The sequence below is a fragment of the Hermetia illucens genome, chromosome 5, assembly GCF_905115235.1.
Source record: "Hermetia illucens chromosome 5, iHerIll2.2.curated.20191125, whole genome shotgun sequence".
NCBI lineage: Eukaryota > Metazoa > Arthropoda > Insecta > Diptera > Stratiomyidae > Hermetia > Hermetia illucens.
In genome coordinates this window covers 79,135,886-79,158,816 of record NC_051853.1, presented here as the reverse complement: position 1 = coordinate 79,158,816, position 22,931 = coordinate 79,135,886, and the positions used below count along the sequence as shown (strand labels likewise).

Genomic DNA, 22,931 nt, shown 5'->3' with positions numbered 1-22,931 from the left:
AACCGTGAGCAGTCATCCATCCGCTTACCCGTCGCATTAATATGCCAAGTCTGCTTTGCGCCTGTTCAACAGTGCGTCCGGCAACAAGTGCCGCAACGTCGTCTGCATAACCGACCAGGCGCGACTCTTCAGGCATATCGAGTCTCAGCAGACTATCGTAGGAAGCGTTCCAGAGGTCCGGCCCTAGGATGGATTCCTGCGCTACTCCCGACGTGATTTCCATCCTCCTCTGGCCCTCTAGCGTCTCATAGAACAGGGAGCGGTCTTTCAGATAATCCCTCAATATCCGCAAGAGATAGCTTGGCACGTGAAAGGAGTTCTCTAGTGTGCCCAGCATATCTGTCCATCTTACGGAATTGAAGGCATTTCTGACATCAAGCGTTATGAGGAGCACTATCCGTCGAGATCGGCGGCTGTGTGCCCCGGCTCGATTAAACGCATCTACGACCTCCATAACAGCATCCACTGTAGATTTCCCTGTTCTAAACCCGAACTGCCTTGCGGATAAGTCCCCGGCAGCACGGATCGCTTCAGCGAGTCTACCCCTGATGAGCTTCTCGAGCACTTTTCCGGCCGTGTCAAGCATACACAGCGGTCGGTATGCAGACGGGAGCTCCGGATCTCCTTTACCCTTACGGATCAACGCGAGTCTGGCCACTTTCCAGCGAGAAGGAAAAATGCCCTCCTTCAAGCACGCGTTGAACGCTTCGAGCAGCAATTCTGGCCGTTGGCGGAACACCAGTTTGTAAACTTCCGCCGGGATGCCATCAGGACCTGGCGCCTTCCTGTTTTTCATAGTGAGAACCGCTTCTTCGAGTTCTCCCATTGTGAAAAGGGGGCAATCCACGACGCTTTCCGCGCTGTTTACATCAACCCGTACAGGGTGTCTGGGGAACAATGCCCGCACAATGCGGTCCATCTGGTCGGTGCTCAGTATGCAGGGCTTCCGCAGAGCCCCGATTTTCCGAGTGACAAGCTTATAGCCAAGTCCCCACGGGTCATCATTTACCTCATTAATAAGATTTTGCCAGCCGCGAGCTTTGCTTTTATTTATAGCGCTGCGGAGTCTCCTTTTTGCTGATCTATATTGTGCCTTTATGGCACATGCCTCCTCGTTGGCGTACAAACGTTGTGCCAAACGGCGGAGCTTATGACACTCCTTCCGTAAGTCGGCAATTTCCGCCGTCCACCAGTACATAGAAGGCTTGTCGCGCCTGGGGCCTCTCCGGGGCATGGAAGCCTCACACGCCGTCGTTATCAGATTCATCACTGAATTTACGACGGTGTCAGCTGCGACACCACCACCCCCCGGAGTGCCCCCCAGCGCGGCCCTACCTGCTCCAAGAGCTTCGACGAACCTTCCGATGTTCACCTTCGCGACATTCCACACGCAGGGGGAACGTCGTGTTGGTGCTCGCCGGCAAGTAGCGTCAAACACTTCGAACGCAATGTACTGATGATCACTTGCCGAGAAGTCTTCTAGGACTCGCCACCCGTCCACCGATGATGCCAGAGATTCCGACGCAAAAGTTATGTCGGGAATGCTTCCTTCACAACCTGAGCGCCGAAACGTTGGCGTGGATCCGGTGTTTAAAATTACGAGCCCGGTTCTCGCCGCCATTTCCAGAATCCGTTTCCCTCTGGAGTCTGATTGAGGCATGCCCCATTCAAGAGCCCTGGCATTAAAATCACCGCCAACCAGGATTCGTCCCTCCGTGCTCGAAACGGCGTCCTCCAGAGCATCAAGCCGGCGTTGAAAGTCCGGAATCGACTCATTCGGCGTCAGGTAAACGCTAAAAAACGTTATCCCTAAACACCGGATCCAGGCAAATCCGTCCCCCCGGCCTTCGGCAAGAACACGAAGTCGAACGTCGTCCCGAACCCAGATGGCAGCGGTGCCCGATAAGTCGAGATACCATGAGGACGGGTCCTTGTTTCGGTATTGCTCGCTAATCAGCACTAGATCAGCATTTACTTCCGCAGCGAACTGCGCTAGCAACTGGTGAGCGGTTGCACTCCGATGCATGTTAATTTGCAAAATGCGGATCATGGCGTTCGCACCCTAGCCCTCTCCAATTCCGCCCTGAAGATCGGACACCGTCCCGAGCCCGCAGTGTGTGCGACGTTTTCGCCAGATGCACCACGATCCCTGCAGAGAACACAACTCTCGCTTTCCTTGCAAGTCTTCGCTTGATGACCCGCTTGGCCGCATCTCCGGCATGCTGTCCTCCTGTCCGGACCCTTGCAAGCTGCTGCTGTGTGTCCATAGTCCAGACACCTGTAGCACTTGGTGGGGACTATCCGCATTCGTACCCTGCATACTACCCATCCGATTTTGATTCTCCCGCTGTTAAGGAGTTTCCTCGCATATTGCTCGGGGACATCCACCACGGCAAGCTTCTGGCCTCGAGCATTTACAGAGGTAATACCTACCCGGGCATTGGTTACCTCTGGACATTCACGCTTTAGCGCCTCCTCTACTTCGACCTTTTCTGTGAGGCAGTCAAGATCCCGTATTTCCAGAGAGCACATGGGTTCTAGGCTGGAAACAAGGGCCTTCTCCCCCAATAGCCCCTTGACCGCTTCGCAGAACGTGCTCTTGTTGGTCGTCTTTGGGCCCAGTTCGACGAGAACTCCACCACTCCTCGTTTTCCGTATCGAAGACACCTCTGCTCCGTTCTCCTCGGGTTTCATCCTGTAGCGGATTTCACTAAGGACTTCCGCAAATGTCTTGCCTTCCGTCGGCTTAATGAGCAGAGCCGACGATCTAGTCCTTCTTCGTTTCCTCGTTTTTTCCGCTACTGGCTTTGGGTTGGCAGCCTCCTTGTTTTTGGACAGACGTGTCTCTGGCGCCGAAGTCCGTTGTTTCTTTTTATCCTTTTTCGCCTTCTTTTTTTGGGCCTTGGAGACTACTTCGATAAAGTCTCCTTCAGGCACGTCGTCCTCTTTCCGCTTTTTCCCCTGTTCACTTTGCAGAGGGCTATCTGCGGTCCGTTTGACGCAAGCAGCATTCTCAGCGGGGAGTGCGACTGTTTCTGTTCTACAATCGTCTTCCGCTGCTCTCCACGTGCGTCTATAAAAGGAAATGCGGTCCAGTAGTTCCTCCAGTTCCATCAGCCCGTTTTTGACGCCTTTGCTGACGTTTCTCTGAAAGAACGTTGCCGACCGCATACGTTTCACCACTGCTGCGCACTTTCGGATGAGCCTTTCCTCTTCGGCTCTAGCGAGGACGGTCGAATGCACTTCCACTCGATTTGTGTCCAAATCCATCTGCTCAGGACTAGCGTTTCTCACTGAGCTTACTTCCAGGACAGGGTCACTGCAAGGTAATGGAGTTGCCATCCCCGCACGGTCAGTCGCACCACTTGATGAGGCTTCCTCTTTATTTGGGCGCCCCGGTGTCTCATCGGGTATATCAGCCCTCGTTGCCTCTTTCACTGGTCGCTGCGGTGAACGACGCATCTTTGTGCTCCGCCCAAACGCACCCAGCTCTTCCTCCTTGTCTGTTGTTTCGTCGTTTTTTTTTATAGTTTTCAGAATGTTCTCCATGAAAAAGGTACCAGCGCATCGTGTGCAAGGGAGCGGGCCGCAATAGTCAAGAACGGGTATACCCTCGGGGACACAGCCCCTACCCCAGTTCCCTGAGGCCTGACCTACGCTTAGCTGATCCCGGAATTCACGGACGGATCAGCGCTCGCTCGGGGCAACGCGGTCTACTAACACCGGTTCAATGCACACTTCCCGACCAGGGTCCCGAAGGGGCTGGCTCCTGATACACGTCGCAACTACCACCTTGGCAGAGCTACGCTCACATCACCCCGTCGACGCCGACAGAGAGTTGTCGACGGCTCCGGAGACTCCCAGTGTGTCCCGACGTGTACCGGTCATTCGCGGTTCGCTCTTCACCGAGAAGCTTTCTCGAGGCTACTACCTAGGACGCAGGTATGCTGCCAGCTAGGGGGCAGAACTACTTACTCGGGCACCTCGGGGACGTCACACCCCGTATCGTAAGCGACCCGTTTAAAAATCGCTAACGACCCCTGAGGGGATAAATAAACAGTGCAGCAATTATAGAGGTACCACGTCGCTGACTAAAATCTATAATATAACATATTAACGGTTGTCCTACTAGACCGGATAGCTCCATACGCCCAGCACATGATCGACCCATGTCAAAGAAGCTTCACTTCAGGCAAGTCAGTGATACATCAGATTTTCGCTCTACCGCAAGAGATGGAAAACAGTTGTTGAACCATCTGCATGAAGGGCGCTTATGATAATGTACATACGTATCTAGAGTAAACCTTTGCACACTCATAAGAGAATTCGGTATTCCGACCAAATTGATAAGACTAGCTAGGCTGAGCCTGACCAATGTGCGAGGCCAGATAAAAGCAGCAGCACCACTCTCCTCCACTGAACATCAAGCATGGTCTAAGACAAGAGAAACGTGCATCCTTTATGGCGCTGGAAAAAGTGACCGGTGATGTTGAGGTAAATACGAGAGGTACCATCCTTTTCAAATGTATCCAACTACAAGCCTATGCTGACGACATCGACGTCATGGGAGATGTTCAAATCGTTTTCATCGAGATTGAGTAAATAAGAACAATAGAGATAGGAGACTACAACTCAGGCTGTTATTGATTTTACCTATCTGGGGTCGAAAACGCCAGCGACAACAGCTACAACGATGAAATCCGCATACGATCGTTGGCTGCCAGCAGAGCCTATTTCAACTGTGGATAAAATCCGGTTGAATAGATTGCGGTAGACGGGTCACTTAATCCGTATGGGTGAGGATGATTCAGCTCAGAAAGCCCATATCTTTAGTAGAAAAAGAAGAAAGCGTGGCAGGCTCTGCCTAAGATGAAGCGATGAAGTGGGCCACGGCCCCAGGCAACTTTTATGGATATTGAATTCGTGTACCTTGGCGCAAAAGATGTTTAGAGTTACTTATTAAGGCAGGTCTAGACCGGATATCGGTTGTTGTGCTGTTGATGGTGGCGAATCAAGGTTTCACCACGATCGCAGTGCATTATACGAACCTTGTCTTGAATAATAACAAGTCGAAACTCGGCGCTGCGGGCATGAAGGATTGCCTGAAGAACATATAGAGGCAGTTCCATGACTTTTTTTCACATTGGGTACCTTCTGAGAATGGGTCCATCAAAGAGATGATGACTTTCCAGCCCCTGCACTCCCCGCCTTTCTAACAAATGCCAAAACTAAGACTGGTTGTAATAATGAAAGTAACAATCGAGACACTTAATGCCCAACATGACTATATTCCGTAAAAAAAATTTCACCCCTCTTTTGCATATATGAAGAGCCCTATAATTTTTCCCCAAATTGATTTCGATCTGGAACTCAAACAAAGAAGGATTATCGATGACGTATATTATGCTACTACCTTACCCGTAGAATGTGTCAAACACCTCCGCTGATGACAACTGGCTGCACTCTTATCGAGTCATGGATCTTGGTAGAATGGTTCTTGATTTAGAGAAAGAGGCAAGTAGACGCGGGTAGGAGATAAACACAAATGAAACCAAGCATCTCAGTTTGACGGTGCACCGTACTATTTTCATTTGCATTTATAGGCAGAGCCTGGAAGACTTCCCTTCCCGACAAGGGCCACGAGGGTCACTAGACGCATCAACAGCGTTAAATCCGCATTGGTAAGTTTCGATGCGAACGTTTTGATGCCGGTCGTTTTGATGAGGCATCTTTCCAACTAATGTCAAAACTACGGGTACGGAATGTACTAATCTGGATTTTTTGATAACCTTTATAACTATGTACATTCGATGGAAAAAGACGTACTCCCTCCCCCCTTTTGCATGAATCGAAACCGCCCCCATCACTTTCAACAAAGAACCTATTTTTATAAGGTGTTTAGTTTAAAAACTAGTTACTTAAAAATTATTATCTGGCGTCGAAAGGTGCCGGGTAGAAACAAGCGGCGTCGAAACGTGCTGTGGCGAAAATAATAATAATAATCGTTCACGCAACAATCCATATTTGATCAGGGCCTTGAAGTGTGTTAGAGCACTTCATTCAAGATTGTAACGGCACACTGCAGGATTATAGTACCCTATAGGAAGTAATGTGGTCAGCATTACGCTCGCCCGAGATTATTACCCTGATTTGACTCAGGTACTCATTCACAGCTTAGTCGGCTGGTATCGGATGTTAAATCACGATACAAATCCCACTGCTACCAATGAGATTTGAACCGTGACCTTCCGTACGACAACCTTGTGTTCTAACCACTCAGCTATCCCGACACATGCTATCATAGGCCACGTGACGAATAGTTCGCGTCAAGACGATATGTACCCCTCAACTTCAAGGTGAAACTGTGTGTTGCTATATGGGAGTACTACATAAAAGGTAACCTGCACTGTTATTCGAAATCTTCAAGCCTTGGCTGACACACGTCTATATCGTCTCATCGATGCACTTTGGTGTGACATAATTTTGAATGGAAAGCTTCGTCGGCGTACTGATCATGGCTCGATGGACGTATGGATACGACGGAAGTGGCAGTGCATAGGTCACACATTAAGAACCTATGCTAGGTTTCAGGGCAAATCATATAGTACGCACCTCTTAAATTTACTGTTAACTATAGAACTGATATTTTAATCATTGCCAGTTAGTTGGATTCTATTCAACCTGACTGTTAGCCATTTACTCTAATAATGTACTGCCAATAGAAGGGGAAGGAAGGAGGGATGTTGACAAATCAATATCTCTCATCGCATCTCTCAATGAGTATACTTTCTCATTACAAACTAAAGCAAAGTATTGCCAAGACCATAGTAGTTAGACGCCTTATTTTGAGGAAGCATATCCCGGACTAAATTGCATTTCTCGTAGAATGTGTCCTCCTTAACAACAAAAGTCTACATTGCTGCCCCGCATTTTACTACAAAAATGCTCTTATGTCTTGCTATGTTGCTTACCGTATACCTACAGAAAAGTGCAGGTGGCACGTCATCTTTTTAAAGGTTTTCTTTAAAATAGGGGAGGAGTACAGTGCAGTTACTTCAAGGACCCAGTCTCAGAAACTAAGCATATGGTATCTAGGCGTCAAAATACTCTCCGTTACGATATCTGTTCAAATAAAGTTAATAATGGTATATTTTTATATTTTAAAAATTTCCTGCGAATCCTCCCCCCCTTAAGTTCATGCTAGATCCTTAAACTACAGTAGGATAGGTTTTGATCGGAAGCATCATACTGGAAACTTTGGTGAAAATCGTACCATTATTAACAAAGTTATAGTAGATCAAATTTGTTTCATTCGCGTCAAATAACTACTGGCTAAGAGTTAAAATGTCAGCACCACGTCGAATTGAATATTCAACGTATTTACACTACGAGTTATCTATAAGTGGAACCACCGTGAAGCCAAATATTTTAACATAAAGAATCAACAAAACCTTTCATACCTGAGGCGCTGAGCTTCCGGTCCAACTTGTTTTGTTCTACTTCACTCTTTCTCTTTTATTATGCATCCACTACGAGGCCTTCAGAGTCCAAGATTCCAAATTTAATTAATTCTAGTGAAAACTATGCATTATGCATCTAGTTCCGCCACTCTTACACCTTCTATAGAAGAAGAACACTTTTGAAATTTGTTAGAATTTAATTAAAATTGAATTGAATTGAACATTTTGTGACGTCAAATTTGATGAATGATTGAGGTATCAATTTATTTCTGTGCTGGCTCAAATTCAATTTTCTCTGTAGCTTCAAATACGTGGTTTTGAGATAACGTGCTAATATTTCACTCTCCTTTCTAGAAATCTTCGTCACTATGATCATTTTTTGGTGGTGGTTTTGGAGCAACTTCTCCAGTAAGCTTAGACAAGCTTATGTCATCATCTGAGTTCAATCCAACTGAAAAGAATTAATTTTCAAGTGTTAAGTGGCGTTTTCAGACGAAATTTTAATCAATTTACATTCATTCCCACCCAGCTCGATCTCACTATCAGAATTCCCGCTTCCTAAGCTGCTGTCCAAGATATCATCATCTGGATCACCCAGCATACTTCCAATAATCTTATGCCTCCCAACTGTAGTACCAGTGCGCGGTTTCAAGCGGCCTGTGGTAGGTCTGACTCGTACTTCTCGTTTTTCTTCCGGTTTAGGTCCTACCCCCAGATCTTTTTCTTTAGCCCCTGGTGGTTCATCGCGACCCATCATCCCAGATATAGTCATGTCATCATCATCGATTTCATCAAGATCATCATCTTCGTCATCATCATCGATAAGTCCTTCAGGGATGAAGGTGATCGAGTTCTCGGTCGCTTTGATAACAGGAGTAGCTATAGGCGTAGGACTTTTTATCCTGGAATTTAGTTGGGATTTAAGAGCATCCCGGCAACGAACTCTTAAGAAATATTGCTGGAATAGACCGCGTAGTTCTTCTTCCAATTCTTCATACTCTTTCATATGAGCAGGACGGATTTTTTGAAGAGCATCCAAACGCTGTTTGGACCGCTCAAGCTCGGCCTTCTTACGTTGAAGTTTCGAACTTGCTGCCTGTTTTTCAACCCTTGATGTTTCCAGTTGAGTTTTTGCTGACTGAAGCTTGAGCTGTGCTGAAGATATGGCGTTTCGCAATGCCTTTTCCACCGCTGAAATCTCCATGATACGTGATGATTGAATGCTTCGGGTTTCCTAGGAACACAGGTATTTTTTTCAGGAGAAACCAAGTTGATTACTTCCAAAATAAGCTAAAATAGAAAACGGAATATAAAGGCCAACTCACCTTATTAACCATTTCCTTTGAGAGCAAATCATACAACGCAGCTCCACGGTTAGTCAATTCCGATGAAAGTTCTCGAGCTCGACGCAATTCGTCAATTTTATCCCCCAAATCAATTGGTGCCAGGCTTCTTAGGTTCTCATCATTTTGCTCATCTTCAGCTGAAGGAGTAGTTATCAGCAGGCTAGTAATTTTCTGGAGCTCTTTAGCTGCAGCCGAAGAACTGGCATAGAGCTTTCTCGGATTTACTTTCACTCCAGTCTTCGTAACAAAGAATTCGGTTGCTGAGCGGATCAAAAGGATTCGATCTGTTTCATTTTTAGTGCTTCCAGGAATGGTAGCTCCAGGCTCTAGACGACCTACAAGCCATTGTAAAACATCCGCCACCACTTTAAAACTATTCAAGCCACCGTAGTTTGTGTAAAGCGATGAAAGGGGGAAGTTGTTGGGATAGCCAAGCAGTTTAAGGTGGTCAGAGAGATCTGTTGGAATATTTCAAGTATGTAATGACGTAGTGATTTCTGATGAAGCAAAAATGAATATACATTGAATGGTACCATCATTTACTTACATACACTTACACTGACTACTTTCATCGGGGAAAAGCTAGGTAACAATAACTAAAGAAAATACTCTTCATTTGGGTATTTTAGCTGAGAAGTCTCTCGATCGAGCGATAATTTCTTATATTTCGCTTGTTACCTGATATTTGTAAGTTGACCAAGTTACACCGAGTGGATTCGCTTTAATTGTCTAATACCATGCAAAAAGTAATGCTCACTCACTGAAAAATCTAAAGGGATCATTCTTGTGACAACATTCGATTCCTCTCCACTCAACATTGTCCTAAATGTTTTAATAAAATGCTATCCCGAAGACAGTCTCCTTGGGCACGCCTGCCTCAGAGGATAAAGTTACTCTGGCCACGAGAGCCTGTGACTACATTTAGGACCTCCAATGAAAAATCTTTTGCCGTTCTCCGCCTCGACGATTACCTACCCTGTCGTAGTGAGCGAGCTCAATAAGAAGGATCCTCTAGATAACCAGCAGTGGCAACTGAAATTAAGCGGTAATTGAAACCCCAAGATTAGGTGTGGCCACCGTGAACGATGAACTTCTCGGCAAAAAGGAACTCAACTTATTTTCCCGGGGTAGATCAAAGGCCATAGCAGTCAACTATGACAAACTTAAAAACACAAAACACAAAGTAATAAAATTTGCGATCATGACGATCCAACCCTGAGGGGGGGGGGGGGGAAATGAGCTCATCATGGGAGCTGAGTTTAGACTCAGATTCTTCACTTATACAAGTAGGAACAAATCCAACTGGAACCCAGTCCTTGACGGACGGGCCGAAGCAGTCTCCTTTTGTCAGAACTCTTGACGCTCGGCTCCAAAGCTGAAGATAAAGTCTTGCCTGCAGATAAGCACTTGTCTCCAGGCAGCGAACAGCCCCTGGGCAAACCACCTTCGGGCAAATCACCTCCGGGAAAACTGCCTTCGGGCAAATCGCCTCTGGGCAAACCGGAGGTGACTCCTCCTAGTTATAAGGACTAAATCCTTACAAAGGATTAAGCTTCGCTTTGAGTTGGTAGGTGTATACCGCAAAATGGTACGGCTAAACTTTGCCGACACAAACACGAACGTGTCCGGATAGCTGAGTGGTTAGAGCGCAAGGCTGTCGTACGGAAGGTCGCGGTTCAAATCTCACTGGTGGCAGTGGAATTTGTATCGTGATTTGACGTCGGATACCAGTCGACTCAGCTGTGAATGAGTACCTGAGTCAAATCAGGGTAATAATCTCGGGCGAGCTCAATGCTGACCACATTGCCTCCTAGTGTACCGTTACGGTCTTGAATGAAGTGCTCTAACACACTTCAAGGCCCTGATCCAACATGGATTGTTGCGCCAACGATTATTATTATTATTAAACACGAACGACTGGCTGAAGCAGTACTTATCCTCTTTGTATGATATGTGGGAAAGTGCGAAAAGGGTCTCTCGAATTGCCATCGTTCGAAAAGTGCTTCCTCTGGCTTCCAAAAATTGAGCCTAATTGAACCGAGGTTTTGACACAACTTGAAATCCAGAACAACCTCAACATCTCCACTTGAATGCTGCTAGGCAGCAAAGCAAGAGAGAGAGCCGATATGTCGGGAACCGTTCTTACTATCGGCGTTCCTGAACCGGATATTAAGAAGGTTCAGGAACAAACGGGCTGCCGACTCTAACCGCCACGTTACAAGTGTCGGCTCCTAAAACCATTGAAGGGGCGAATGCATTGCTGGAAGACATATATATACCACATACAAGAACCATGGGTTGTTGGCGAAGAAGTCAGGGGCCTAAACTTCCGGCATGCTGACCTGTTGTATGCCAATGGAAGTGATAGACCCCGTTTCAAAAGACCTACAAGCTATCTTGTTTACTGATCTATGTGATGATGAGACCCAGCCTTTAAACTAACCACAAAAGGTTAACAGAGAAATAAGGAGATTCCTTAGAATTCTGCTTATATCCTCTATGAATTGAACGACGTTCTCAGTGGAATATTCATCAGAGCTATCCAATATGTTAAAAGTTAAGGAATGGGGTAATAGCAGGATGCGATGTTGACGCTTTATATACGTATATATATGCGGGGGAAGTTCCAACATAAACACGAAAGAATCGCGACTACTAGATTATTTCATAGGAACCGAACTGTAGATCCTCAATTTGAGTAATGAACCCATTTTCTTCAATGCGGCCAGACGAGAAGCCATCAAAATCATGGTGGCATCCCTAAACATTGTCTCTTGTTGGAGAGTGGAGAGTAACCAACGATATCACGTTCTCGGATCACAGGCGCATTAGTTTGGGAAGGGATGCACTCGTCAAGATTGGTCTGAACGTCGAAGTCGATGGTAAGCGATCAAAATACCGGCCGAAATAACGGTGGCTTGATACGCTGGATGGGGATTTAAAAACCTCGCAATTGCATCCAGATCAGGCATCTGATAGAGCCAAATGGGGAAACCGATCACGACGAGCCGACCACGTTTATGAATCCTACAAAGACTGAAGAAAAAGAAGAAGAAGATGGGTGCACCTTCAAACACTCCATTTTGGAATCCGCGAAATCATATGGGGCTGTACACAAAAAAGAACTGACGCGCCCGAGTTACGATCCCTGGGAGATATATCAATCCAATGTCGGAAGTGAGAAAGCAACTCAGATGATCACAACTAGCGCGAGAAAAGCATTCGAAGATAGCTGTTAGCTTAATACGCCAAAGCAGTGTAAAATATCTTGGTGGAACCCGGATTTGGCAAAACAGAGGAGAACAACATGGGTTCTCCGCAACTGAGCTATAAAATCTAAATAATCAGAAAATAAGGCCGGCTAAGCTACTATCACAGAGGTCCCTCTTGATAGAGACCACTTTTCTTGAAACGACCTCAAAGGCGCATCCTTATTAAAGACGACTATCTAGATTATCTAGGTATATAAAGTGGAAGGTGCACAGAAAGCGATGAAGATATTCCTTGAAGTGCACTTCCTAGGCAGCATCCAAAATCCAATGAAACCCACCTACACAGGTGCAGAAAGCTTTCGACCGATCAGTCTAACTTCCTTTCTGCTGAAAGAACTGAAAAGCAAGTAGATTGGTTGAGAAGGGATACATTACATCTCTAGGTGGTAGCTTCACAGTGGGCAGCATGCGTTCCAGAAAGGCAAATCCGCAGGGGCAACACTCCATAAGCTCGCGACAAAAACTGAAAAGAATACTCCTCATTCATGGCGATTTGTGGCGGGGTATGATAATATGTAATCGATCCGCTGTTAATTAGTTGGATGCCCCCCATGCTAGTGTAAAGAAAAATCCACATACTGGTGGGACAGAAATCTATTGAAGCAAGATGTCTCCGCTGTTAAGAGTCCTGTTATGGTCCCTAGGAGACACAAAAATCTTCTCGACGATCTGGCCGTAATAATTATCGGCAAGCTTGCGGGAAAGTATGTGGCCACTTGAATGTAAGTCTGCAGGTAATCCATAGTTGGTGCCTGCGTAACAGTTAACGCTAGAATGACTGGACTAGTTATGTTCACGAGGAGCGTCAGGTGGGATAACTGCATGCTATCCAGCTTAGCAGAAACGAAAATCCAGCTGGTACAAGCAACCAAATATTTACGAGAACGCATATGGACTTAATGCCATTTACTTGTGGAAAGGCGATCAATTACACCGTCATGCATCCATCTTCTTTGGCGCGTAAGATGGCTTTGACGTTGGCCGATCATATGGACTCCAGATTCGTCTTTGGAGAAACATTTTCCATCATAATCACCAAAAGAGAAGAATGGTCTATAAATGGCCACTAGTCTTTTTAGATTAAAAACATCATAATCTTCACGGATGGGACAGGCAGGGAAGACCGATCGGGCGTAGGGGTGTTCTCGGGAAATCTGTTTTTTTGGAACTGGTCTGATCTCCCGGAAAAATTACGACCATATTCTAGGTAGAGATATATGCCACCTTATTGGCAGCAGAAGAATGTTTGCGACAAAAACGGCAGGGTCGCACTATTCGAATCTGTTTCGTTGCCAAAGGCAATTAAAGTGTTTATCGTGTATTGCCTTCGACTTCCATTAATCGATCCTCATGGTCTGACTTCACCCCACTCAGGGTATTAAAAGATTGACCCTTCAAGCTAACTGAAGTCAGACGACAGTCTGCCTTACAAACAGCCTGTCATTTGCTGTAAAAATAAGCGTACAGCGAGTCGACATGGCGATGATGTTGTGCCGCCACGTCACCCACAGTCCTAGCTCCGATGTCGCGAGGTAAGTTCATCCACTCCACGGCAGAGTTTGGATGACGCATTCTGAATTTGGACATAGTTGTCCGTATCCGCTGCTGGATGTTTTCCAAATCGGTCTTCGTCCACGGCAATATTCCCAATGCATAAGCCATTGAAGGGGTAACGAATACATTCGCTTATTTTATTCTTCCCCGAGAGATGCGAATTCAGTACCAGCTTTATACGTCACAGGAATTTGGACAGCAGAGCATCCTTCAGATCACCAACTTGAACATGGATTCCATGCAGAATTCCTAGGTATTTGTAGAAGTCTGTCTCGGTTATAGCTTGGATATAGAAGTCACACATGCTATGTCCGGCTTGCGGCTCGTGATGGCTTGGATTCGACATCTAAACTCCATCCGAATATCACTAAACAAGAACACATTGAACATTGAATCAAACTAAGTATGATACATCAAGTGTGTCAGCTCGCACTTAGTACGTAGGCCATGTTTTATTGTAAAACTATGCCTTCTAGCATCCTTCAGAAGCCATGAAAGGTCGCTAAGTGCCATTCAAAACCAAAAGGGACGAATCCCGTGGAAGGTGCTGCTCCCTATATCTATAAGCTCTGAGGTATTGGTTCCCTCAGATGAACGCCCTGATATGGTGGTATGCCACCCTTCATCAATGCGATACAGACGTAGCACATCGCGGGACTTTGTCGAAAGTCTTGGCATAATCGATATAGCAACTAAAGAGGTTTCTTTTGCCTCTAGTTGCTTGTCCTACAATTACCGAGTCGATAATTAGTTGTTCTTTGCAACCGTTGACTCAACTAGGTAGCCCTTTTGCTCCTCAGACACAATGTTGTTGGTATCGAGGTGCGCATTGACCCTTCCATTAATAATGGACGTTATAAATTTGTAGAGCGTTGGTAAGCAAATAATCGGTCTTGAGTCTGCGAGGTCCTGCACCTTGTTCAGTGTGGAGATTTGTGCCATATGCCAACTAACTGTGTATACTGGTAATTTCTTGATACCAGAAATTTTGCACCTAATCCAGATCACGACCTCCTCGCCCCCCCTTGCTTATGGCTCGTTGAACCTCTTCCTCAGTAACATCTGCAAAATTCATGCCATGTGTAGAGACATGGGGAGTAACTTCGTAAAAGTAAAAGTGCACCCCAATATTCTTTCGCTTCTTTCACCGAAAACTGGCTTGTTTGGACGCTTTGTTGGGATTTGTTGGGTGATCTGAAAAAACTGCCCTGGTTCCCTAATAGCATTCTAAGCACGTCTGAAGCCACTTTTGGCATGCCCTCATAACCGACTGCATACGAGAGAAATTTTCTGCTTTAGTGTGTCCAGAATTTCAACTGCGGTTACTAGGGATGGCATAGTTCCTAAAAGTTCTTTGCACTTTATTTCTCACCCGTCTGCTGGCATTACCAGTGCTAATTTGAATTAGTCTAGCAATATCCTGCCTTAGCGAGTCCCGCCGCCATTCCAGACGAATTTTCCATGGTGGATCTCTTCGGTCACTCAAACCAATAACGCCAAAGCGAATCTTTTGACCGTGCAATCTGACAGCCGTAACTGCACTACAATACACAAGCGATTGTAGTTGGAGCAGCAACATATCATAGAATTCTCGAAGTTACTGGAGGTGCAAAGAGCCTGGGAATACCTGGTGTATGCAAAGGACCTATTTCTGAGAGTTCTATGCTCGCTCTTTGGAATTCGTTATGAACCTCAGCAGAGACTTTACTTGTCCACAGTGCAGTGTAATGTTTTTGATGCGCCACCTCCGTCCCTATCGACTCTTGGTCACCAGCTTCCGCGATGACCTCAAGTGTGCCAGGATTGTGTCGCGACTTCTAAAGCGAAGTTGGTCTGCGACTCGCTGCGCAGTCTCGTGCGTGAATTGCGTGAATCGTTCGACGAATCTCTATTGCAACAAGGGGCGGTAAGGTGCTGTACCCACCTCCGCCTTATTTCGTAATGGAAGCGGATGATGAAGAGGTTCATTTGCCCAGTCCACTTCATATACTGCCTATGCGAATCTGCAGTTATTATTATTATTACTCGACGATTAGACAATACGATAAACTAACGAACATTTTTTAAAATTTAGTTTCCGGATGAACGGTGTCGAGTTAACCTGTCCATGGAAAGTCATTCCCAAAGAAGACCATGCTGAAAACCACCGGGGCAACAACCGGTATCCGGTCTAGGTCTGCCTTCATATGAAACCCCAGACATCCCGGTTTTGCGCTGAGGTCCACCAAATCGATACCCCTAAATACCGTATGGCATCCCGGCCTACCCCATCGTTCCATCTCAGCAGAGTCTACCTCGTATTCTTTCTTTACCATAGATATTGCCCTCCTAGACTTTTTGGGCTGGATTATCCGCACCCATACGGATTAAGTGACTCGCCCATCGCATTCTACTGAATCGGATTTTGTCCACGGTCAAGCGATCGTGCTATCGTTCTTCAATTTTGTCAATAGAGTCAAAAATTATGCAGGGGATTCTTCTCTAGATCGTAGCTAAGAGTTCACAATTTTTCTGGCTAAGACCCAGCTCTCCGCTGAGTACCTGAGTACTGCCTAGATCATTGTCTTCATTAAGAGCTTTGACGTGATGAGACGTTTCGAAAGAAACAGTTTTTGTAAACTGAAATAGACTCTGTTGGTCGTCCGCGAATTTCGTCATAACTTAGCTGTTTTCGTTTGTGACTTTCGAATCTAGATAGGAGAAATTATCAACGGCATGTATTGTCCTATCTTTATTGTTCTCAGTTGATACTCGACGTTGACATCATCAGCATAGACCGGTAGGTGGGTGCATTTAAAGAGACTAGTGCTTATTGCATTCACATTACTTCCTCCTGGGCCAGGTTAAAAACTATATACGACGGGGCCTCTGTCTTAAACCGTTGTTGATGGTAAATGGAATGAATCTGTTGTTGATTTAACTGGAGCAAATCCTTTTTGGTATGGGCCAATGATTTTCTGGGCATATAGAACTATCCGGCCTAGCAAGATAGCGAAAAATGTCTTATAGATGGTCCCAGAAACTTGCTACCTTTATAAGTGCTGCACCGTGGGACATCCCCCCTTTTTTATGTGTAGGACATATAATGTATTATTGCTAGTCATGCGGCATTTATTCGCTAAGGATAAGTTGATGAATCAGTTCGGCTGTAATTCCATCAGACATTTCCCTCTTTGTCTCAGCAGGATGAATACCGAAGCGTACATGGCTTCATCATGCAGATTTGTCGCCACAGTTTACCCAGCAGGTGCAATTGCTTCTTGTGCTTTTTGAGTTGACAGACTTGTTGGTTTCGCTAGGTTTCTTTTTCCGTCTGTGAAGTTATTTCTCCATTCGATGGAGTTCGTAATAGGTCTTTGCGCGTGCCCACGTTCTTTGAGAGTGGCTGGGGCCAAATATGTTTGTGGACAAATCAATGATAATGTTCTTAAGATGATTGTGGTTGATGTTTTATCTTCAGGACATCTGTTAGCAACGGTTATTACGGTATCCATTTCACACTTATAGGTATTATGGAGAACTATGTTGTGGATGGTTTCAATGTTCACTCTTAATTGGATCTTTTTCTTTTTCTTCAGCCATTGTCCCGTTCACAAGCGAAGTCGGCTCGTCGTGATTGATTTCGCCACTTGGCTCTATCAAAAGCCTGATCTGGATGCAATCGCGAGGCTTTTAAATCACCATCCAGCGTATCAAGCCACTGTTGTTTCGATCGGCAATTTGGCCACTTCGAATTCAATATTCAGATCATCTTGGCAAGCTAATTCTCTGTCTCTCTCACAATTTTTCCACGAACGGTGCAACTCCATATCGATCGCGGATATCCCCATTTCGGATGTGATCGAACGTGCCACTAGTCCAACGCAACGTCTTCGTCTCCATTACTTCAAGACGCTGTTCATTGTCTTTTGTAGTCGGCCAACACTCAGAACTATAGACAGCGATAGAACGGACGACATTGCGGTAAATTTTAGATTTGTGGTGCCATTTTTGAACAAGTAATTCGAGATCATTTTTGATATTGAACGCTAGGAAAACATTATCTGCATAAAGCTGTGTATAGGGTGCTGGATGTTTGATGTCCCGATTGGCAGTGTCCGTAACAAGAACAAAGAGGAGTGTGGAGAGGGCGGTTCCTTGATGAACACCAACAGACCAACGAAGCGGTTTTTATATACCCGCTATACTTCAAACTTTACTTTTCGGATCGTGGTAGAGCGATTGAACCCAGAGAGATAAGTTCGTGTGACACACGGTCAAACGCTTTCTCATGATTCAGAAATGCAATGTAAAGAGGGTGATGCTTCTCTCAGTGTTTCTCCATGAGCAACAGCGTGATGTGTATTGCGTCTGTAGTTCCGCAGTTCCTCACAAATTTGGCTTGAATCACGTTTATTTCAACGATTTCGCGAATACGGTTATCACGACTGCGTTCAAAAATCTTCATGGTATGGGAAAGTGACCGGATCGGACGGTAATTTGAACATTCTGCTGGATTATCTTTGTTTTTCCATATTGGAACAGTGGTATTTTCTTGGCAGTCAGATGGTGTTCTACCTTCCTCAATAACCTGATAGAAGAATTCACTGAGCCACAGGTCCCAGATCTTCGCTTTCCAGAGATCAGAAGTGATATCGTCTAGTCACGTGGCTTTCCCCGATTTCATTCGTTTTATTGTTTCCTCATCATCAGGTGCGCTGACAGTTCGAATTGTCCCTGATGTCGGCAACACTTGTGGAATGGGAGGATGAACAAATCCTTCCATTGAAATATGCTCAAAATATTCTCCCCATCTATTCGCCGAGGCTCAATCGTTGACAAGCAAAGTACCGTTCCTGTCATTTATGCAACAGAAGTGTTCGGTATACTGTATGCGTTAATGTCGGCTTTTTGTAAGTCGATACAGATTTGTCTCGTCATCCCGAGTGCCCAGTTTATCGTAAAGATCTTTGTAATGGATCGATCGAGTGGTCGCTTTCTTTGCTTCCCAGTTAGAATTCTTAAATTTGCCAATTGCGAGGGTTTTATCGTTGAGAAACTTGTGGTAGAGGCGTTTCTTTTCACGGACTTTCATTTCAAGATCATCATTCCGGAGCGAAATGTCTCGGTTGATTTACCGCTTACCTAGCTTAGTGACCCCGAGGGTTGCAGAAGCTGCTTTGTGGATCGTGCCTTTGATTTGATTCCACGATTCTTCAACATTCGTAATAGTTGGTAATCACGTGAGTAAGATCATTTCTTCTTTTTTCACACGAAACAACCACAAATTAATGCGCTCACTTAATTGTCAGTTGTCATTCGAACTCGGAGCGTCATCCCAACGAGATAGTTGTCCGAGTCTATATTGAGCCCCCAATATGGTCTGACATTCATTAAGGTAGAGTGTCGGCGGCGTTCGTTTAGCACATGGTTGGTTAATTTGCTTGAAAGTGATCCCGTCTAGAAAGGTCCACGTTTGTATCCTACTTCGACACTGCAGTCTCCTCTGTAGGGACGTGAACATTAATGAGGCTTATATTAAGCCAGACATAAGCGAAATGTTTTCAAAGCCAATAATAGCAGGTTTCATTCTTTGACTGATTAAAAATCCGAGCACTTGGTTTACTGGATGGCTACTATAATATATGGTGCAGCGGCTCTTCTCCAGGAAACCAGGAAACCCTGTCCAGCGCATTTCAACGCTCACGTCACATCAGCCTTATATTGGGACAGGGTATCGACTAGCTGCTGGGCAGCATTCGATCTGTACAGGCAACGCCCTCTCCATGAGAAGATGTGCAAACCGTTATTCGATTTTTGTTGCCAGATTCGTCGTTGTAGAATTCGTCTTTAGTTTTTCAGTTTTCCGTGTGGGGTTGTCAGCCCTACTGAAGTCCCAACCTAAAAGACTTGTTGGTATATTTTGTCCTGTTTTTATGCGCAGAAGACTCGTCCTTCTCCATCTGCAGTTTTTCACTAAGAAAGCACTCCCAGCGATCATCACGTGGGTGGGAAGATACGGTTTGGTAGTAGAGGTATTGGTTCGGCAGGCTTTTAACAAGTTTTATGCCCCGTTGTGAGTAGCAATCCACGTTTTCACCCTGAGGCCTGAATTTTCATTATTGCCACAAACATGCATATTTGTGACGAAATATTTGAAAAATGTGTGACAAAAAACATCCCATCTTCGCCCCTGCAGATTCCGACTAATTACAGGCTCCATAAAGGGAAGAATTTCCACCAAATATTAATTCACATGAACTTACATTAAACACTGAGTTAACTGTAAAACCGATTATTCTGTAATTAACACCGTAGGAGACTAAAAGATTTAAATATAATTCAATTCGTACCTCGCACATCCTTGAAAGACATGTTTCCAGCTCGCACACAAAACACGATGCAGTCCAAGTGATAACAAAATTTTCCGACCAAACACTGTTGCCTGGCAACCAAGCTTTTTACAAGCAAATTTCCCGATCAGCTGATGCTCGTAATTTATTTCCACACTTTCTCTGTTATCAATCTCCCTCGGAGAAAGCTCTCACTTGGAGACATTTTCCGGCTTCTTTGTGTGTTACCAACCCAGAAAATGTTTTGTAAAGTACTGCATGGATTGCTGGAATCGTATTGAATTCTATTATGTTGCGGTGCGAATAAAAACAAGTCGGATATTGGGTGGGAGTAGGAATCATTTCCTATTTTCCTTATGTTTTAAGCTAGAAATTTAATTATGTACTATTATTTAATGTCGGAAATAGCCTGGATAGTGCACTTGATGGCAGATATTGAATTTTACAATTAGAAATAGATAAAACCGAATAGGCAAAATGTGGGTTAACTAAAAGTAATAATAATAATAATCGTTGGCGAAACAATCCAATTAGCTCAGGGCCTTGCAATGTGTTAGAGGACTTCATTCAAGACCGTAACCGTACACTACAGTGCACTGTAGGAGGCGATGTGGTCAGAATTGCGCTCGCCCGAGATTATTACCCTGATTTGACTCAGGTACTCATTCGCAGGTGAGTCGACTGGTATCCGGCATCCAGTCACGATAGCAAATCCCTCTGCCACCAGTGAGATTTTAACCGCGACCTTTTGCTACGACAGCTCAGCGCTCTAACCGCTTGAGCCATCCAGACACTGACTGGGAGAAAATTAATTTTCTAAGATTTTGTAGCAAACAAAATTTCATGAAAATCGGTTCATTTTTTTGCGATGGTTGAACACTGTCTACTGACTCCTACCATAGAGTTATATGAGAATCTTATTCACGTAAGGAATGCCATTGCGATAGTAGGTTGCGGAGCATATGTGTTGCCATTCATTATTTTCGTTCAAAGCTGCTACTTCTTCTGAACATTGTGGATTGGCAATTTCTTCCACTGTCCTTTTCGCGAAAAATCTCGGACTACATGCTCCCGAAGAGATGAAAATGTAAAGCAACATCTAGCTGAAGAGGCAACGGCTTTAGCTTGAGTAACTTAGATCCTATGATTTTGCTACTAAATTCTTAAAATATAGCTCTGCGGGCATTAACTTTCGGCGGATGTAGGCTAAGTGCCGAACTTGGCGAGAATAGGTTTTATAGGTTTTTTGCCCTAAGGTAAAAACCAGGAGCGAAAGGTTCCTTCAAGGGAATATCGGAAGTGTTTGATACTCAGATACGCGGCTAGTAATTCACAATCATAGGTGCGTTTTGAAGGAGAGCAGCACCTACTGCAATGTCGACGGCATCGACAAACATATCTAGAGGTGCATCTTGTTGAAGGAACGCCAAAAGTAGCATCTACCAGCTGTTGCATGGTGGTTTCAAATGCTTGCACGATTTCTGAAGACCACACAACCTCAAGCGAGTCTTTGGTTTTAGCACCAGATCAGGAAGGCGTTAAGTAATGTTTGGTGATGAGCGGTTTTGGATCGAAACGAGGGTAGAAATTTACCATGCCCAAGAACCTTCAACGTGTTTGGCAGCAGAAAGTTTGCACTTTGTTTGAGCCGTATTGAATGCCGTCGAGGTGATGGAATCGCTTTGAAATTTTACCTGCTGCTGGAGAAATTTGCATTTGTCAACGTTTGAAAATTAAGTCATTTTCAAGAAGGCGTAGAAAAATGCCAAATGTTCGGATTTGGTGGAGGATCCGCCCAGAACGTCATCCAAGTAGATGAAAGTTTTGTGGTACAGAGTGGATAAATCTCAGGAAGGTTAGCGCCACAATTAATATACCAAAAGTCAAAAGTCACCCGTGTGAACAGATGTCATCAGCGTAATCGAGGTATTTTAGGAAACGTCATCACTTGCTCCTCCCTCTGAGGACAATATGTAATAAGGAATGTGTTGTCTGTGCATTGTCCTTTTGGGAGCCTATATAACTCTTTATCAATTACATCCTCCAATCGCAGGCAAAATCACATTTTATTAGTTGCAGACAACACCACATTCATCACTTAATCATTTAATCATTTAATTATTTAATTAAATTCAACGAATACACCTTTAAAAATCAACAATCAACAATCAAGTAGTATCGTGATTTGACGTCAAATACCAGTCGACTCAGCTGTGAATGAGTACCTGAGTCAAATCAAGGTAATAATCTCGGGCGAGCGTAATTCTGACCACATTGACTCCTACAGTGCTCTTTAGTGTACCGTTACGGTCTTGAATGAAGTACTCTAACACACTTCAAGGCCCTGATCCAATATGGATTGTTGTGCCAACGATTATTATTATTATTAATCAACTAGGAGTCGCAGTCGTAGACAGAAGCTTAGTAATTATTCTCTTTTTTCAAAAATAACATTTGCCGTCCCCTTTATGGCACTCTGCTCTTCACTCCTGTGGCGAGGTCTAAACTGAGTGGAGAGCGCCGATGACGTCATCTGTCCGCTGGTATTCGCAACATTCGAAATAAATTTCGAATGCCGCGAATCCTGCCGCGCCACATACTCGTTAAATAAATAAAGCAATAAATAAATAAGGCTGAGAGATGGCGCGATCGATCGGCACGTGGTCAATTTGGTTCAACCATTCGCAAATTCGCCAATCCGACTCCACAATTCTCATAAAAAGTATATTTAGATCTGGACAAGCTTTGGTCAATAGAATTGGCGAATTAGCGCTCAATATTATTCGTAGTCATATTGTGTTCTGTGAATTATATAAAGGAGCACTCAACATCTGCGAGCCGCCACGGTCAGGCTGCTCCCAGGGCAGATGTGAGGCAGCGTCTGACGATTTGCCTCTGCCCTGGTATGACATTTTTTTTTAAAGTTTGGGTGCTAAACCCTAAACGAGGGCTCCGTGAACCAAAAAA

General features: G+C 44.9%; 1 protein-coding gene across 1 annotated transcript; it reads right to left on the bottom strand.

Annotated features, from left to right (window-relative positions):
* Positions 1-7,739: 7,739 nt before the first annotated feature.
* LOC119657531 (clusterin-associated protein 1) lies at positions 7,740-20,034 on the bottom strand. Its single transcript, XM_038064473.1, has 4 exons — positions 19,965-20,034; positions 8,786-9,264; positions 7,974-8,694; positions 7,740-7,911 (listed from the first exon to the last, which is right to left on the bottom strand). The coding sequence occupies exons 1-4, from the start codon at positions 19,984-19,986 to the stop codon at positions 7,811-7,813; spliced, it is 1,323 nt and encodes a 440-aa protein (XP_037920401.1). The 5' UTR covers positions 19,987-20,034; the 3' UTR covers positions 7,740-7,810.
* Between the last annotated feature and the right edge of the window lie 2,897 nt (positions 20,035-22,931).

Bases quoted from the DNA above. Each gene is read 5' to 3' on its own strand.
- LOC119657531 (XM_038064473.1), bottom strand. From the start codon at position 19,986: ATGTCTTTCAAGGATGTGCGAG. The intron at 8,695-8,785 runs GTGAGTTGGCCT...CTGTGTTCCTAG, and splicing joins CAAAGGAAATGGTTAATAAG to GAAACCCGAAGCATTCAATC. The intron at 7,912-7,973 runs GTAAATTGATTA...AATTCTTTTCAG, and splicing joins CGAGCTGGGTGGGAATGAAT to TTGGATTGAACTCAGATGAT.